This window comes from Triticum aestivum, chromosome 3A (genome assembly GCF_018294505.1).
Source record: "Triticum aestivum cultivar Chinese Spring chromosome 3A, IWGSC CS RefSeq v2.1, whole genome shotgun sequence".
In the NCBI taxonomy this organism is placed as follows: Eukaryota; Viridiplantae; Streptophyta; class Magnoliopsida; order Poales; family Poaceae; genus Triticum; species Triticum aestivum.
Window position 1 is genome coordinate 694,002,317 of NC_057800.1, and position 20,323 is coordinate 694,022,639.

Below are 20,323 nucleotides of genomic sequence, written 5' to 3' on the forward strand. Positions count from 1 at the left end.
TTTAGCGATCTTTCAACCGAAGGGAGGCAACATACGAAGGGTTTTTTTCTCTCGATAGGGGCCCCACGATTTTGGGGGCCCTGTGTGATCGCTCACCTTGCTCCCCCTCATCGACGGGCATGGGTGGCCTTGGGTTTAAAGATTTCGAGCTTTTTAACCTAGCTATGTTGGCAAAACAGGCATGGCGACTTTTGCAGGAACCCACCTCTCTCAGTGCCAGACTACTAAAGAGCATATATTATCCGAATGTGGATATCCTGCAAGCCTCTTTGGGGGGTCATCCGAGCCAAATATGGAGAGCAGTAATTGAGGGTCGTGACGTCTTGAAACAGGGGCTGATACGGCGAGTCGGAAACGGTGCTACTATTAACATATGGACAGATAATTGGCTCCCAAGAAAAGAAATGCTCCGGCCTTATGGGTGCATCTCGGCGAACCCACCGCAGCTTGTGTCAGAATTGATAGACCCAACTTCAGCTACCTGGATCAAGCAAAGGGTGAACGAGGTCTTCATGCCAATGGACGCAAATATCATAATGGGAATTCCTCTCTGTACTAGTAATGTAGACGACTTCTGGTCGTGGAACTTCGAGCCCAAAAGGCACGTTTTCAGTTAAATCAGTGTATAGAATGCTCTCAGAAACTAAACAACGCCGTGAGGCATGGCTTAATGGGTCACCAGGAACGTCATCAGCGCAGTCAGAGGAAGGGATGTGGAAGAAACTTTGGAAAACTGAAGTTCCTGGCAAAGTCCGGATGTTTCTATGGAGACTGTCAAAACACTCCCTACCCACCAAGGACGTGCGAGCCCACCGCCATATGACGACGTCTAGCAGCTGCGGGCTATGTGGGATGCCGGATTCGTGGAAACATTCATTGATTCAATGCACAATGTCCAGATGTGTATGGGCTTTGGTGGATAAGGAACTTGCACATAAAATGATGGCGCTGTCAGAGCCTAAAGTAAGGCAATGGCTGTTTGCGCTTATTGATTCCTTCACACATGACGAGTTTGTCCTCCTGTCGATTACATTGTGGTCAATCTGGCACACGAGGCGCAAGGCGATCCATGAGGGGATTTTTCAGAGTCCTCAAGCAACACAGACTTTCATCAACAGATACCGTGACGAGCTTAATGTGATCCGCTCGACAGCAAGACAAACAAATGCACCTAATGCTCCATTGGGACCGCAGCGACCAAAGGAGCCTCCGCCGGGGTATGCAAAAATCCATGTTGACGCTACAGTACGACCGGGGCGAGGTGGGTCAGCATCAGCAGTTTGCCGTGATTCAAACGGAAATTACCTAGGGAGTTCATCCCTAGTGGTGGAGGGAGTGGACGATCCGGCTTGTCTGGAAGCTGTGGCATGCAGGGAGGCAATGTGCTTGGCAGAGGATCTTCTTATCAACAACTACATAGTGGCCTCCGATTGCAAGCAAGTTGTCTGTGATATAAACTCGGGTAGTAGAGGGCAATACGGTGCCATTCTGTCCGAGATTAGTCTTCGAGCTACCCTTTTTCAATGCATTTTTTCCTTTGAGTGTCGTGCTGTAAATTATGAAGCACATAGTCTAGCCAGATTCTCTCTTAGAAGGGGACCGAGGCGTCATCTGTGGCCCGGCCAACCCCATGACACATCTTGTATCCCACTTTCTGTGGACTTTGATTAATAAAGCTGGCTTAATCCTCAAAAAAAACAAAGTGCCTAGGAGCACGTGCTACAGTCGGCTGTTAGTTAAGCCTGCTTCTCTTCTCTCTCTTCTTCTCTCCCCGCCAACTCATCAAAAATATAATATTTAAAGTCTTATAGACAGCCCTACGTCATCCTATTGTACTTGCTCTAATTGGTAACCGCAACTCTAGCACCAAAGCCTACCAATCCACTTTTGTGTTTTGTCTTCTACAATATAGGAAACTGTTGCTTTGTTATATAATCATCATATTACATGTCATGCAGATTAGAAATTTGATTACTAGGGTACTTTTACAACATATCCAGTTATGGTTCCATTGTTGTCGCGCGCCAAACCTTCGATGAATTTCTTGAAGAAAATGAATGGATTCTTTTGTCGTGTGCTTCAACCAGGTAAAATCCTATTGGTTGTTCTAATTATACAATCTTCAGAGCCAGTTTTGTGAGCTTGTACAGTATGATTAATATTTTTGTATGGCTTCCCAATAGATGTATTGGAGCTACCTCTTCCTCTTCTACCGTGCTATCTCTACTTCTTTCCCTTCTACTCCATAGTGGAATATTTAGTACATCTCCATGCTCATGGTTTTTCGGCATATATAGTCTCTACTAAGTAATTCTCTGTACAACCCAGTTAACTCTGCAAGAGCCACTAAAATATATTTGTAGGCTTGCATAGGAATAATTCATTTTTATTGTTGTTTGGTTATTGTTGCTGGCAACAAATTTCTATAAGCTTTAAACATACGGTAGGATTACACAACCAATATGTGTAAATAGTATTTTGTCCTATTTTATTATGTTTTATGCCAATAAGTATGCAATGTGTTTTCCTGCAATTGGTAACTAAACTTTTGAGCAGGGAGATAACTAAATTTATTCCGTTGCTAAAAAAGTTGAGATGAATTCTATGACAGTGAGCAGAAGTAATTGCTGATGCAAGTGTGACAACCTTGTGTACTGTTTTATCCTGGTCTTGCTTTTATTCTTGAACAACTTCTCTGATCTCCCAATAGATTTGTTGGGTTGGTGTGGTCATCGGGCTTAGTTTAGACATCTTTCTATTCTGAATCTGTGCTTATACTGTTTGTCATCTGAAAATTACACTCAATATACATTATGGGACATAATGTCCAGGAAATAATCATCACGTGCAGACATCACTCTGTAATCCTTCCATTCCATAATTCTTGTCGTGGTTTCAGTTCAAGGTTTTCCTAGGGTACTGCTCAGTAAATTGTTTTACCTCATAAATAGGTAGAACAAGAGCCACAAGAGCTGATTTTATGCACTTAGCTTCATGCGCACCCACTGGATGAAGATATTCAAAATGTGGAGCTTTTGGAAGTTAAATTTTTTGCATATATATTATTGGATTGATGATTGTAAATATTATGAAATATAACACAAATGCATTGTTGCATGGTTCTGTGTTTGAAATTCAAGGTCTGTGTATGGGGGTGGAAGGAAAGGATTGTGAGTCATGCTGCTATCTCTGCCTCCCCAATTGATGCTCACCACTTCTGTCAAGGATTTACTTTTATTTTAGCCCACCAAGAAAAAATGAATTAGTGGCCAATTGTGCTTATCTACTACTGCTTCAAGATTTTTTTTCTTTAAAGGTCTGATAGTACATGTGTAGATGTTTTCACTATTTTTGTTACTACTACTAATTTAGTTACATTTCTCAAAATAAAAGTAAATAATAAAATTTGTATGAACATACAGATCTTATAAATTTGTATTCACGGTAATTTAGTTACATGAATTATTAAACTCTCGAAGAGCATGTAACAATCACAATGTATGTTTCTCATGCTCAAAGGCTATTCCATGCGCCACTATTCTTCCATCCGATGGCAGTGCGGAACTGGATAGGACCGACGAAGGACGTTAGGGTGACTTCTTCACATCCACACTTTATGGTCCGAAAAGCGATAATTCAACCAGTGAAAACACACGGGCATATTCACCTTATAAAGAATGAGGGTAACGTTATTTTCGACGTTTGTCAGAATTGGATGTAAGAATTTGGCCTGTAGTGGCACGCAGAGCAGGTTTTTCGAAAAAAAATCGCCCAGTGCAACGCACAGGCATTTGTACTACGTGCATCCCATCCTGCAAGGCTCCCACGACATGTCAGGATTCGACGAGGCTGTACTATTTATACCAGTAGTAATAGCGGAGCCAGTGTCAAGCCCAGCCCAAGTCCATAATTTCCATTTTGATCGAACTTGTAACAGATACTAATTGACTGAACCCCTAACCAAGAAGGGATAACAGGCTGAAATGACGACGACCTTACAATATCTCAACGAACTTATAACAAATACTAACTGACTGAATCCCTAACAAAGAAGGGATAACAGGCTGATGAAATTACGACGACCTGACAATCTTTCAACGAACTTGACAGATAACTGACTGAATCCCTAACGAAGAAGGGATAACTGACTGAAATGTTGACCACGACCTTGCAATCTTTTATTTGGAATAATCGAAGAGACTCGGTACTGCTGCTCTGCTGGGCCTCGAGTCATAGGCCTCTCCACCTCCTGTGTACTACAGAGCAAGAAACTCCGGCAGGGCACAGAACCTCACGTCACAGCGGCAAATTGGGCACGTCGTCGCCTTGCAGAACCACATTAAAATGCACCTGCGGTGGAACGTGTGCGGGCACCTCGGTGGCTGCACGGCGGGCTCTCCCTCCAGGCCCTCCAAGCAGATTGGGCACTTGTCCGGCCTGCCGCCGCCGCCGAGCTCCCTCTCCTTGCACGCCATCAGGAGGGCCCGCTCGTCGTGTATGAACTGCCGGTCCACCTCCATCGCGAAGCGGAAGGTGAACCCGCGGGTGGCGCCGTCGCCACACGCCACGCGGACGATCTGTGGCACCACGTTAGTGGGTACGACGTCGTCCCACTCGTCCTGGGTGAGGCGGAGCGCGCGGAGCTGCGGCAGTTCCGCCAGCATCCTGCGCAGCGCCCCGCGGCAGGCGCCGTCGCTCTGGAGCGTGGAGAGGTCTGTGACGATGAACCTGTTGCCGTTGCCGTAGCCGCCGCAACGCCCGAGGTACGGCTGGTCCGTCACGACCGGGGGCTGGCCGCGGCGGCGGAACTCCAGGGACCGCTTCACATAGCACCACACGAGCACCGCGAACTGGTACCCGACGTCGACCGGCGCGGTATCCTCGGAGAACCAGATAGCGGTTGCCTCGACGCGGCGGCGGCGTGATTGGACATCGCCATCACTAGTTCACTACACCGGATGGCAACCTGGGATCTGGAGTGGCAAAGCTGCAGATGGTTGCGAATCGCGGTGGCGCTATTTGTAGTCGCGGCCGGGCGGCAGTGAGCGTACCGTGACTTTCAGTAGGAGAAGGTTTCGCGCGGGAAATTCGTATCAGCTAGGAAACGAACGCGCCGCAAATGTTTTCATTTTAGGAAACGAACGCGATGCAAATGTTTTTCATTTTAGGAAACGAACGCGCGGGATGCAGCCCAACCATTCTCCGTCTCACACGGATGGGTAGGCTAGCTATACTTGACTCTGTTTCTCCGTTTCGGGCCAACAGGTAAATAGAGATGGCTCCGGCCTTTAGCTTCGCCTTAAGCAAGTTCAATGTGGGCTGGCCATTTGCGCATTCCATTAGCATATATATATTATTACTTCCCAATAGAAAACATATTTTATATATGTAAGAATGAATAAAAATAAAATTGAGTTATCTTTAATAAATGAAATATTAGGAAATTAATAGACCAAGAGAAAATATTTCGTCAAACTTATAGTTTTGTTCATATAGCTTCTTAGATTACTTCATGTATGTATACTTGAAAATGATTTGCGCTGATAGTTGAAAGTATTTCGTGAAATCATCAAAATAAAAAAAGGGTAAACAAATAGTGAAATAGTTTGCCGCCTGTCCAACGCTGGAGTTTGCTGATGAGTTCAGAGACTAAGGCCAACTCCAGCGCGCGACCCCATCCCGTCCGGCACCGTTCGTTTGGGATAAAACGGACAAACCAGACGGCCCAGCGTGCGGACGCAAACGGATTTTTGTCCGTTTTCTATCCGCTTTCGACCCATCCCCGGCCCAAGTTTGGGCCGCTTTTGGGGTGAAGCAGACAGCACGCGGACGGGCGGGCCGTGTGCGCGTGTCCTCCCCTAGCCCGCTCGTCGGTGGCACAGAGACCCCTTTTTCTATCCACCCCCTCCCCCCTCCAGCCGCACCCCCTCCACTCTTTTCCACTCTGCCCCTCGCCGCCGCCGCCACTGCCATTGCAGCTGTGCAGCTCGGACGCACGCTCGCCCAGCCCCTTCCCCTCGACGCCCCGGAGTTACCCAACCATGGCCACCTGATTAGCGCATCCCGCGGCTGGATTTGTTGCGAATCCGGTCGGTCTTGAGCTCGCCCGGTTGTGGGAGGCCGCGTCGCGTCATGGACTGGTCGGGCATCGGGCCGGAAGTCCCCGGCAAGGCCGCAAGGCTGCATGCAGGTAGTGGCTCCTCCTCTAGCCACTCGGATCTACACCATCGGTGGTCCGCCGGCAGATACACGAATGGCGGTCGGCCGGGCTCGATGCTAGCCCAAAAGCACGTCGACGCACCATTGCCACTCATTAATACGATGACTGCCCAAAGAAGGTCATGCCGCGTGTTTACAATGTCGGAACATCCTGGATGGGTGTTCATCAAGTGCTTAAACGATGGGGTATGTTCTACTTTAGCTTCGGTTGTGCTCTCGAATTTGACTAGTTGTGCTAACTTAACATTTTATTGTGTAGAATGGATGCAAGTTTTGGTATTGGAAAGAAGAGTACATCGATATATTGATAGAGCGCAATTTGGTAGATGTTCGTGCATTTTTAGCTAGCATAGAGGCTAGAGATAAGACTAGTGCACTTGTTGCTATAATAGAGGCTAGACATGAGACTAGATGCGAGGAAGCAACGTCTAGTTCTTTACACGCGAAGAAAGAAGCACGCAAGATCGAGCCTCCGCACATCAACAATGAGTGAACGAGAAGGCACTAATCCAACTTACATGAACAGTTCTGGAAGTTGGATATCTTCTAAAATGTTATCTTGTGGTTCTTGATTTCTTTGGTCTTGCTTTTCTAGTCAAACTTTGGTGATGTATTCCCATGTATCAAAAATCAATGACGAAAAAAAGTTATGGACTTGCAAAGAAAAATGTATGCGGACAGGATGCGGCCGCGCATTGGGCGCACGGCCACCGCATCCCAGAAACTGCCCGGACACGACCCATTGAAGGAAATATGCCCTAGAGGCAATAATAAAGTTGTTATTTATATTTCCTTATATCATGATAAATGTTTATTATTCATGCTAGAATTGTATTAACCGGAAACTTGATACATGTGTGAATACATAGACAAAACAAAGTGTCCCTAGTATGCCTCTACTTGGCTAGCTCGTTAATCAAAGATGGTTAAGTTTCCTGACCATAGACATGTGTGTTGTAATTTGATAAACGGGGTCACATCATTAGGAGAATGATGTGATGGACAAGACCCATCCGTTAGCTTAGCATAATGCTCATTTAGTTTTATTGCTACTGCTTACTTCAAGACTTATACATATTCCTCTGACTATGAGATTATGCATCTCCCGAATACCAGAGGAATACCTTGTGTGCTATCAAACATCACAACGTAACTGGGTGATTATAAAGATGCTCTACAGGTGTCTCCGAAGGTGTTTGTTGGGTTGGCATAGGTCAAGATTAGGATTTGTCACTCCGAGTATCGGAGAGGTATCTCTGGGCCCTCTCGGTAATGCACATCACTACAAGCCTTGCAAGCAATATGACTAATGAGTTAGTTATGGGATGATGCATTACGGAACGAGTAAAGAGATTTTCCAGTAACGAGATTGAAGTAGGTATGAGGATACCGATGATCGAATCTCGTGCAAGTAACATACCGATGACAAATGGAATAACGTATGTTGTTATTGCGGTTTGACCGATAAAGAACTTCGTAGGATATGTAGGAACCAATATGAGCATCTAGGTTCCGCCGTTGGTTATTGATCGGAGATGTGTCTCGGTCATGTCTACATAGTTCTCGAACCCGTAGGGTCCACACGCTTAACGTTCGATGACGATTTGTATTATGAGTTATTTGTTTTGGTGACCGAAGATTGTTCGGAGTCCAGGATGAGATCACGGACATGACGAGGAGTCTCGAAATAGTCGAGAGGTAAAGATTGATATATTGGATGAAGGTATTCAGACACCAGAATAGTTTTGGGACATTTCGGATCAAGGTTGTCAGAATCGTGATCCTGAATCGGATCGGAGTTCCGATGGTAGAATCGCAAATCGTAGAAACATAGATTATATGTACCAAAATCATAGAATCAAAGAGGTTAATTTGGATCGTAAAGTCGTAGAATCATACAACATAATCGTGATTCTGACAACCTTGTTTCGGATATTTATCGGGGTACCGAGGGGTTACCGGAACCCCCCGGGAAAGTAATGGGCCTTGATGGGCCATAGGGGAGAAAGAGAGGGGAGCCTGCAGGGTGGCAGCCCCAAGGGAGTCCGAATTGGACAAGGGGGAGGGGGTGCGGCCCCCTTTCCACTTTACCTCTCCCTCTCCCTCTCTCCCTCTTTCCCCTCCATGAGAAAGGAAAAAGGGGGGGCGAATCCTACTAGGAGTGGAGTCCTAGTAGGACTCCCCCCTTGGCACGCCCCTTGGTGGCCGGCCTCCTCCTCCCCTCCTTTATATATGAGAGCAGGGAGAACCCCAAAGCACAAAAGTTATTCTCTTAGCTGTGTGCGGTGCCCCCTCCACAGTTTACTCCTCCATTCATAGTGTCGTAGTGCTTAGGAGAAGCCCTGTGTGGATCACATCACGGTCATCGTCACCATGTTGTCGTGCTGACGAAACTCTCCCTCGATCCTCTGCTGGATCAAGAGTTCGAGGGACGTCATCAAGCTGAACGTGTGCTGAACTCGGAGGTGTCGTGCGTTCGTTACTGCTACCTCTTGAGCACTGCGTTGATTTTCCCCGAAGAGGAAGGGATGATGCAGCAAAGTAGCGTAAGTATTTCCCTTAGTTTTTGAGAACCAAGGTATCAATCCAGTAGGAGGCTATGCGCGAGTCCCTCGCACCTGCACAAAACAAATAAATCCTCGCAACCAACACAAATAGAGGTGGCCAATCCCTATAAGAGGCCACATACGAGAGTGAGATCTGATAGATATGATAAGATAATAATTTTGGTATTTTTATGATAAAAGATGGAAAGTAAAATAAAGGCAAAGTAAATAGAAAAGGAAATAACTAAGTAGTAGGAGATCAATATGATAAGGATAGACCCGGGGGCCATAGGTTTCACTAGTGGCTTCTCTTGAGAGCATAAGTATTCTATGGTGGGTGAACAAATTACTGTTGAGCAATTGACAGAATTGAGCATAGTTATGAGAATATCTAGGTATGATCATGTATATAGGCATCACGTCCGAGACAAGTAGACCGACTCCTGCCTGCATCTACTACTATTACTCCACTCATCGACCGCTATCCAACATGCATCTAGAGTATTAAGTTAAAAACAGAGTAACGCCTTAAGCAAGATGACATGATGTAGAGGGATAGACTCATGCAATATGAAGAAAACCCCATCTTGTTATCCTCGATGGCAACAATACAATACGTGCCTTGCTGCCCCTACTGTCACTGGGAAAGGACACCGCAAGATTGAACCCAAAGCTAAGCACTTCTCCCATTGCAAGAAAGATCAATCTAGTAGGCCAAACCAAACTGATAATTCGAAGAGACTTGCAAAGATAACCAATCATACATAAAATAATTCAGAGAAGATTCAAATATTATTCATAGATAGACTTGATCATAAACCTACAATTCATCGGTGTCAACAAACACACCGCAAAAATAAGATTACATTGAATAGTTCTCCACAAGAGAGGGGGGGAACGTTGTATTGAGATCCAAAAAGAGAGAAGAAGCCATCTAGCTACTAACTATGGACCCGAAGGTCTAAGGTAAACTACTCACACTTCATCGGAGAGGCTATAGTGTTGATGTAGAAGCCCTCCGTGATCGATGCCCCCTCCAGCGGAGCTCCGGAACAGGCCCCAAGATGGGATCTCGTGGATATAGAAAGTTACGGCGGTGGAATTAGGTTTTTGGCTCCATATCTGATCGTCTAGGGGTACGTGGATATATATAGGAGGAAGGAGTACGTCGGTGGAGCAACAAGGGGCCCACGAGGGTGGAGGGTGCACCTGGTGGGGGTGGGCGCGCCCCCTACCTCGTGGCCTCCTGTTTCCTTTCTTGATGTAGGGTCCAAGTCTCCCGGGTCTTGTTTGTTGAGAAAATCAGGTTCCCGAAGGTTTCATTCCGTTTGGACTCCGTTTGATATTCCTTTTCTTCGAAACCCTAAAACAGGCAAAAAAAATAGCACTTCTGTGTTGGGCCTCCGTTTAATAGGTTAGTCCCAAAAATAATATAAAAGTGGATAATAAAGCCCAATAATGACCAAAACAGTAGATAATATAGCATGGAGCAATCAAAAATTATAGATACGTTGGAGATGTATCAGTTACTAGATCGGTTGGATCGTGAAGACGTTCGACTACATCAACCGTGTTAACCTAACGCTTCCGCTTTCGGTCTACGAGGGTACGTGGACACACTCTTCCCCTCTCGTTGCTATGCATCTCCTATATATATTTTGCGTGATCGTAGGAATTTTTTTGAAATTGCATAATACGTTCCCCAACAGTGGCATCAGAGTCAGGTCTATGCGTAGATGATATGCACGAGTAGAACACAAAGAGTTGTGGGTGATAATAGTCATACTGCTTACCACCAACGTCTTATTTTGAGTCGGCGGTATTGTTGGATGAAGCGGCCAGGACCAACCTTACATGACCACGTTCATGAAACTGGTTCCACTGACAGACATGTAACTTGTTTTGCATAAAGGTGGTTGGCGGGTGTCTGTTTCTCCAACTTTAGTTGAATCAAATTTGACTACGGCCGGTCCTTGTTGAAGGTTTAAACAACACACTTAACAAAAAATTGTTGTGGTTTTGATGCATAGGTAAGAATGGTTCTTGCTAGAAGCCCGTAGCAGCCACGCAAAACTTGCAACAACAAAGTAGAGGACGTCTAACTTGTTTTTGTAGGGCATGTTGTGATGTGATATGGTCAAGACATGATGTGATATAAGTTATTGTATGAGATGATCATGTTTTGTACCCCCTTCATCCGAAAAAGCTTGTCCCTAGCTTGTTCCTCAAATGGATGTATCTAGCACTAACTTGGTGCTAGATACATTCATTTGAGGGACAAGCTTTTTCGGACGGAGGGAGTAAAAGTTATCGGCAACTGGCAGGAGCCTTACGATTGTCGCTTTATTGTATGAGAAATGCAATCTACATGTAATTTCTTTACTTTATCACTATGCGGTAGCGATAGTTGTAGAAGCAATAGTTCACGAGACGACAAAGACACTACGACGGAGATCAAGGTTTCAAGCCGGTGAAGATGGAGATCATGACGGTGCTTTGGAGATTGAGATCAAAGGCACAAGATGATGATGGCCATATCATGTCACATATTTTGATTGCATGTGATGTTTATCTTTTATTCATCTTATTTTGCTTAGTATGGCGACAGCATTATAAGATGATCCCTCACTAAATTTCAAGGTATAAGTGTTCTCCCTGAGTATGCACCGTTGCTACAGTTCATCGTGCCGTGACACCACATGATGATCGGGTGTGATAAGCTCTACGTTCACATACAACGGGTGTAAGACAGTTTTGCACATGCAGAATACTCAGGTTAAACTTGACGAGCCTAGCATATGCAGATATGGCCTCGGAACACTGAGACCGAAAGGTCGAATGTGAATCATATAGTAGATATGATCAACATAGAGATGTTCACCATTAAAAACTACTCCATCTCACATGATGATCTGACATGGTTTAGTTGATATGGATCACGTGATCATTTAGATGACTAGAGGGATGTCTATCTAAGTGGGAGTTCTTAAGTAATATGATTAATTGAACTTTAATTTATCATGAACTTAGTCCTGATAGTTTTTGCATATCTATGTTGTCATAGATCAATGGCCCGTGCTACCGTTCCCTTGAATTTTAATGCATTCCGAGGGAAAGCTAAGTTGAAAGATGATGGTAGCAACTACACGGACTGGGTCCGTAACTTGAGGATAATCCTCATTGCTGCACAGAAGAATTACGTCCTGGAAGCACCTCTAGGTGCAAGGCCTGCTGCAGGAGCAACTCAGAACGTTACGAACGTCTGGCAAGCTAAATCTGATGACTACTTGATAGTTCAGTGTGCCATGCTTTACGGCTTAGAATCGGGACTTCAAAAGCATATGAGATGTTCCAAGAGTTGAAGTTAATATTTCAAGCAAATGCACGAGTTGAGAGATATGAAGTCTCCAACAATTTCTATAGCTGCAAGATGGAGGAGAACAGTTCTGTCAGTGAACACATACTCAAAATGTCTGGGTACCATAACCACTTGACTCAGCTGGGAGTTAATCTTCCGGATGATAGTGTTGTTGACAAAGTTCTTCAATCACTTCCACCAAGCTATAAAGGCTTCGTGATGAACTATAATATGCAAGGGATGGAAAAGAAAATTCCCGAGCTCTTTGCAATGCTTAAGGCTGTGGAGGTAGAAATCAAGAAGGAGCATCAAGTGTTGATGGTTAACAGGACCACTAGTTTCAAGAAAAAGGGTAAAGGGAAGAAGGGGAACTTCAAGAAGAATATCAAGCAAGTTGCTACTCCCGGGAAGAAGCCCAAGTCTGGACCTGAGCCTGAAACTGAGTGCTTCTAGTGCAAAGGGACTGGTTAGTGGAAGCGGAACTACACTACAAGAAATATGTCAATTTGTGACCTTGACTATTGGTCACTGAAAGGTCATTGTTTTTCATTTGCGACCTTTTTGTGACCAAAAACAGAAGGTCAAAAGCTGGCGGTCGTAAACTGAAATTAACGACCTTCTCTGTGAGAAGGTCGTAGACGTTTACGACCAAAATAGGCCTACTGTTTTGTTTTGGTCACTAGCAGCCTCCTCAGGCCACGTAGGCATCCGACGTGGCAATCTGATGTGGTACAAGAATCAGCCCAGTCCGATTAGGTGTTTTACATGGGCCGAGCCCATTAATTCGGCCTTCTATTATTTTTTTCCTTGTTAATTCTGGTCGGCTTCATGGGCCAAGCCCAACGTTGTAGCTTTTTTATTGTTGGCCCATGGCCTTTTATTATTTATTGCTTCTCTATTTTCAGCCATTATATATTCAAGCTAGTCCCACTAGTCAGATGGGTCCCACTTGTCATGATCATCTCTCAAATTGGTCCCACATGTCGGAAATGTACAAATTTGACAGATTATTTTCATAAGTGGACCCATTGGTCAAGTTTCCATTTCACAAGTTTTCAGATCACATACATAATCAAAAGGAACACATAAATTTCATCAAATACACCACTAAATAAATCTATTACAATCTTTACAACACATATATGCTACAATATGCTACTCTTCACTAAGTAGAACTTGACGGCTTCACACTTCACGGCTTCACACTTGCTTCACACTTCACACTTGAGCATCTGTAAAAGAGGAACAACCACAAATTTAAATCTCAATTGCAGTATAGGCCATATGCAGAAGCAGTTCAAAGTTGAAACAACATCAATTAAACACACGCGCACAGAAACATAGGAGTCAAAATGCAGTATAGGACCAGGACAAGGAAACTCCTGTTATCAAATCAACACACAGCTTGTAGCAAAACAGCAACAGAATACATTATAATGAGAGTAAGCTTGAATCAAACAACACAGAAACATGTGGATATCTCATGTGAGCTTCATGCTGTGGTTTTATTAAACAATGATACAACAACAGAATACAATATCTTCAATGCAAATTATGGTACTTGTAGCAAAACAGTTTGAAACAACAACTACACAATACATTATAACAAGAGTAAGTTGAATCAAACATAAAAGGGAACAGTTTCGAGTTTAAAAGTTAAAGCATTTGCAAGATATCCCAACTCGCAAGTTCAAGAGGCATAATTCAGAAACTTGCATCGGGGCACTATAATAAGAATATCATTCGACTTGACACATGGAATAGCGACACAAAAGAATTATGGCTCAGTGTATGTACGGTGACTTGTTGGTGTAGATGGTCCAGTTGATGAAGAGCTCTGACAGCATGGCTCCGAGCAGCTCAAAAAGCGCACTGGAGGAGCAACTCCACCGAGAACAACACTTGACTGAAATAGCAAGAAATCGTCAGCCTCTACCCTCTAGTCTGGTACCACATCCCCACAAAATCATGAAGGCCAAAGTCACAAGCACGAAAGCAGGTTACAGCCAGGATCTATGATGATTTTCTACTATGCACTAGTATTGCTGGATAACTCGTCGAGCAAGACAAAATACAGACACGGGATCTGATGATGATATAGCACGGGCGACCACAATGATGAAAGGAGCAACCATTCCTTAGCAGGAAGCATAACTGGAAAAGATATTGAGGATTTTCCAGTAGCAAACATTCACAGATTGCTGCTAGTGCATACTAGTACGATTCACACCAGAGCAACCATCCAATTCGATGAGCACATAAAAGTAATTTAAGTGGGTAAAGATCCCCCCTCCCCCACCCTAAATCTATAGGAACAGAATAGCTACACTGCGTCAACGGACACAACCGAGCTCACATGCAGTAAGACCAAAGCAGAGGCATACATGCATACCAACAAGAGAATTGCTCCTGCTAGCTGCTGTTGCTGCCACAAAACGCATGACACATTAGTTACAGTACAAGCTATGGATCTAGATTCTGGACTGAGATCCAACACGACATACGTACAGTGAAGTGCAGATATGCAACTAGCAGGAAATCTAAAATACTTGAGATATAGGCATGCAGCAAGAACAACAGGCAATGCAATGATAGTATGAGAGCATTGTAGCTCTTGAAGTAAAAAGAACATAATGCAGCGATGTGCAAGTCACTGAACTTCATAGCAATAACCTAACCTGCCACAGCTCAACGCTTATGTACTTCAAGCTGTCAAAAGCATAGATGCAATATTAATCCTTGTACTCTGCAACAATAGGGGATAAAACTGCATAAGCTTTGAATTTTCACCGAATAAGTTCGAAAGAAAGTATAGCAGTGCGTAAGCTCAGGTTCCCTGGGTTGTCGACTAGAGGTGCCTTCCACTTTGCCCTTGTTGTTCAGGTTCTTGATATTCTGAATACACAGAAATCTCAGCTCAGAACTTGTAATACACATTGCTGCTTGACCAAAAGGTAAATTAGCTTTGCGTACATGCTTAAAAAGTGACAATGCCACATATGTCTCATTTTAACATCATAACAAGCTTGAACTAATTTCTACAGAGCATTTGCTAGTAGAACAGCTATGCACATAAAGTACGATCACAATGGATGATATGCAGATATATGCAGGGATGTAAATATTACTTGCAGGGATATGGAGGTGTATATTTGATCAACAGGTAAATTAGCTACAACATGCAAGCTTAAAAAATGTCAATGCCACATATGTCTCATTTTCGCATCACAGCAGCCTGAACTACTTCCTACAGAGAATTCGCTAGTAGAACAAGTATGCACATAAAGTACAACCGGAATGGATGAAAGCATCTGAACAGTAAAAAACACTAGACATGGAATCCAGTAACAGCAAATGGATATATACTACTAGACTATACGATAACCAAGAAGAGCAGTATAGATTCATGCACCACAAACAAGCTGTCAAAAAAGAAAAAGAAAAACACTCACGCACTGCAAACACATCAATACTGTTCAGACATACACCAGGCAATAATTCTAAAAGTAGCAGCACATCAGTACATAAATTCCCAGAATCACTACCGATACTGCAAGGCTCATGAGCAGTAGTAATTAACACCGATGGTTAACCAGACGAAACCTAGGAGAAGAGGGTGTGCCCATGGCGGCTTTGAGTGCCTTACCTAAGTCGGGGAGAAGCAGCACCATGGCCCAGAGGAAGGAGGCGATGGACATCCTCGGCCTGTCTGAGTTCACCACGGCACGGTGCCACACGCTCTTATATCTGCCGTTGCTCAGCATGTGAAACACAGTGGAAATCAGTTTCAGTTAGCACCACTTCAATCTAAGTCACTGAGTTCAGAAAAGAGTATAGACCACATGTTGTATGATGGCAACGGAAATCGGTTTCAGTTAGCCCACTTCGGTCAGAGTCCCCTAGTTCAAAAAAGAGTATAGACCATTTTGCAGTGTACCTTGTGATGCTTGGAGTACATTATATGATTGCACATCGAATTGGATCTAGGTTGTTCATATAATTTTTTTCGCACTTCTTCTGCGGGCGGTCTAGGGTTTGTCTTGATTATGTACGTGGATGTAGTTCAGTCCAGCAGATCCAGCAATATTTTACTGAACTTGCACACAATTAGCAATGTGTTCTACACCTAGCTAGGCAAACAGTGTAAGATGTATTGGCCTAAGCAATTGACCATGTGCTGCTCCTGCTCGCCGAGGACCTTCTTGATGTAGTCTAGTTAGGTGTGACTGGCACGCTCGAGCAGAGAGAGTGGAAGACGGCTTTGAGTGCCTTACCTAAGTCGGGGAGAAGCAGCAGAGCCGAGGGATGGGTGTATCTCGAGCCTGGCCGAATCGAGCAGGGATTGTCCGCGCTGAACACTGGCCTCATCACCACCGTGTTGCCGGCCTCCTGCCCGCGTGAGGAAGAAAATGGCGCGCGTTAGGGAAGGGAAGGGAAAGGAGGAAGAGTAGATCGAAGAGGGGGTGGGGGTGACCTTGATGGCGAGCGGCGTCCCGGGCAGAGCGAGTTCATGGCCAGCGTCTGGCCTCTCCTTCCTGATTAGAGGAGGGGAGGGAGACGGGTCATGGCGTCTGGGGCATGCGTCCGCGCCATGATCCGAATGGGGCCCCGATGGGATCTACACGAGGCCGCCGCCGCCCCTCCCCCGCTGCGGGGCCGGGTGTGGGTCACCTCCCACGAAAGGAGACAGGGATGGAGCTGGCGCGGACATGGATGGGACTCGGACGCGCAGCGGAGGTGGTTGCGGAGGCGAGCGCGGAGACGGGGTGGGTCGCCGGGATTCCTGGCGTGGTGGAGGCGCTGTGAGGAGGGGAGGAGGAGAGGGCGAGGGAAGGAGGGCACCACCGCCGGCGACGCGAAGCGAGAGAGAGAGAGGGAGGCGGCGTCGATTTGGATCGGGGGGAGAGAGAGAGGGAGGCGGCAGGCGGGAGGAAGGGAGGAGAGGTGAGTGAGGTAGGGTTTGGTGCGGTGGGTTTATTCATATGGATAGATGGTTGGATTGCTAGTAATGGATGGATGGATGTCTGCCATGTCATTGATCCATTGACAGATGGTTCCACCAATCAGAATCTAGCATATGTAATTGTTCTTTTTCTCTTTTGTTTCTTTTATATTTTTTACCCTCTTATTTTGGGTACACACTCAACATATTAGCCTCATGTTGTATGTTTAAATGACCCAATATTGTGCACATATGTGTATCTTAGGATTTCAAACAATGATGATTTTGTGGTCTTCATTTGCATTGCACACAAAATCAATTATTCATTTTTCGAGCGCCCAAAATGAGTTTTTTTGTGAAGGACCTACCATATATTTGTTGCAAAATTGGACCAAATCATTTTACTAAAATATTAGGCCACATTTTATGCACAATTGACCAAATGGTTGGGTGTCAAAAGTTTTCATCCACCTCTCACAAAAAAGACAAAATTCTGATGATTCAGTTGGAAGCGGATCAAAATTGAGCTGCAGCTGCCTCATAGTTTGCTCTGTATTTTTTCCAAAAAATCATTTTTAAGTACAAAAGTATCTATTTCATCAGAGAAACAACAAAAAAATTCCAAGATTCAACCACTAGCTAGGAACGGTTATTCCCGCCGTTTTGACCGCATTTTGAAACGGGCATAAAAATTTCAAAAAAAATCAAAAAATTGAAAACCTTCGCATAGCTACATTATATGTGGCCAAGTTACCAGCAAAAATTATAAACTTGTAATACGACAATTATTTTAAACAAGTATTCTCAGAAATGAGCTATCAAGTGTGAAGATTCATGGCTTTCAAGCCAAATGATCAATCTTATGGCCACATTCATGGCATAGTTTGTTCAAACGATCTCATGTTGTGCACAAGGGTGCATATTGGAATGGCAAACAATGTTGCCTAAGGAAGTTTTCATTTTCTTTGGACGAAAAAACCATTTTCCATTTTTCGAGTGCCCAAAAGGAGGTTTTTTGTGAAGGACCTCCAAATAATTGTTGCAAAATTGGACCAAATCAATTTTCTAAAATACTAGGACATATTTAATGCACAATTGACAAAATGGTTGGGTGTAAAAAGTTTTGATCCACCTCTCGTGAAAAAGACAAATTTCCGCCGATTCAGTTGGAAGCGGATCAAATTTGAACTACAGCTGCCTCATAGTTTGCTCTTTATTTTTTCCAAAAATCATTTCTAGGTACATAAGTATCTATTTAATCAGAGAAACACCAAAAAAATTCCAAGATTCAACCACTAGCTAGGAACGGTCATTCCCGCCGTTTTGACCGCATTTTGAAACGGGCATAAAAAAATTCAAAAAAAATCAAAAAATTGGGAAACCTTAGCATTGTGTCATTATATGTGGCCAAGTTCCTAGGAAAAATAACAAACTTGTAATACGACAATTTTTTTAAAAAAGTGTTCTCAAAAACGAGCTATCACGTGTGGAGATCGATGGCTTTCAAGCCAAATAATCAATCTTATGGCCACATCCATGGCATAGTTTGTTCAAATGATCTCATATTATGCACAAGGGTGCATATTGGAATGGAAAACAATGTTGCCTAAGGAAGTTTTCATTTTCTTTGGACGAAAAAACCATTTTCCATTTTTCGAGTGCCCAAAAGGAGGTTTTTTTGTGAAGGACCTCCCAAATAATTGTTGCAAAATTGGACCAAATCAATTTTCTAAAATACTAAGACATATTTAATTCATAATTAACAAAATGGTTGTGTGTAAAAAGTTTTGATCCACCTCTCGTGAAAAAGACAAATTTCCGTCGATTCAGTTGGAAGCGGGTCAAATTTGAACTGCAGCTGCCTCATAGTTTGCTCTTTATTTTTTACAAAAATCATTTCTAGGTACATAAGTATCTATTTAATCAGAGAAACACCAAAAAAATTCCAAGATTCAACCACTAGCTAGGAAGGGTCATTCCTGCCGTTTTGACCGCATTTTGAAACGGGCATAAAAAATTCAAAAAAAATCAAAAAATTGGAAAACCTTCGCATTGTGTCATTATATATGACCAAGTTACCAGGAAAAATAATAAACTTGTAATACGGCAATTCTTTTTAAAACAGTGTTCTCAGAAATGAGCTATCATGCGTGAAGATTCATTGCTTTCAAGCCAGATGATCAATCCTATGGCCACATTCATGGCATAGTTTGTTCAAATGATCTCGTATTGTGCACAAGGGTGCATCTTGGAATGGAAAACAATATTTCCTAAGGAAGTTTTCATTTTCTTTGGACGAAAAAACCATTTTCCATTTTTCGAGTGCTCAAAAGGAGGTTTTTTTGTGAAGGACCTCCCAAATAATTGTTGCAAAATTGGACCAAATCAATTTTATAAAATATTAGGACATATTTAATGCACAATTGACAAAATGGTTGGGTGTAAAAAGTTTTGATCCACCTCTCGTGAAAAAGACAAATTTCTGCTGATTCAGTTGGAAGTGGGTCAAATTTGAACTGCAGCTGCCTCATAGTTTGCTATTTATTTTTTCCAAAAATCATTTCTAGGTACATAAGTACCTATTTAATCATAAATACATGGTTTGGTGGCGATACGTCGAGGTTTCGGCGGTGGCCAAGGGCCCCAACTCTAGAGCACGTAAACTCGCATGCCTGCCACGTGGTCACCGCGTGACCGTGGCGTTGCCATGTGTTATGGGCAGCCTAGGAATGTCTAGTGGGTTGGGCACTCCTCAGGTAGGTGCTAGGAAGAAAATTACAACATAATATTCTCACGAGGAGACCGATCGATGCTCAAACATGAATTAGCAGCCAAGTGTTTGATTAGCGGTACGGGAAATGTACATGGCTAATGGGCGTGAGTTTTGGCTGAGGATGATTAGTTACTAAGAAGACCGTCTTCACAAATTGTCAGCTCAAAAAGAGGAGCCTAGGTGGTACTTGCTTTGCAAACTACCACATTGGACATAAATACGAATATTGAAGCTCGGCTCAAAATAATGAATGGATTGAGATGGCATTTGGTGGAGGATGGTTATTTGGGCATAGGAAAGCACTGTAGAAAATGGATACTATTTGGACATGCCAAAGTGGTACTTTCTTCACAAACTGTTGTTCTGAACAGAATAGGAAAATGAATATTTTTGAATTATTTTTGAACTAGGCAAGGAAGGTTTTTACATATTTGACGAAGATATGACCCAAAGAATTTATGATATTTTTTTGGGAATTTTGGGAA

The 20,323-nt window shown here is 43.7% G+C and overlaps 1 protein-coding gene across 1 annotated transcript in view; it reads right to left on the reverse strand.

Annotated features, from left to right (window-relative positions):
- Positions 1–4,256: 4,256 nt before the first annotated feature.
- The window catches only part of LOC123057173 (uncharacterized), a 35,629-nt gene continuing 19,562 nt past the window's right edge, over positions 4,257–20,323 (reverse strand). Inside the window, exon 2 of the mRNA XM_044480281.1 lies at positions 4,257–4,941. Coding sequence (XP_044336216.1) covers positions 4,257–4,941 — 685 coding nt within the window. The remainder of the gene's footprint in view (positions 4,942–20,323) is intronic.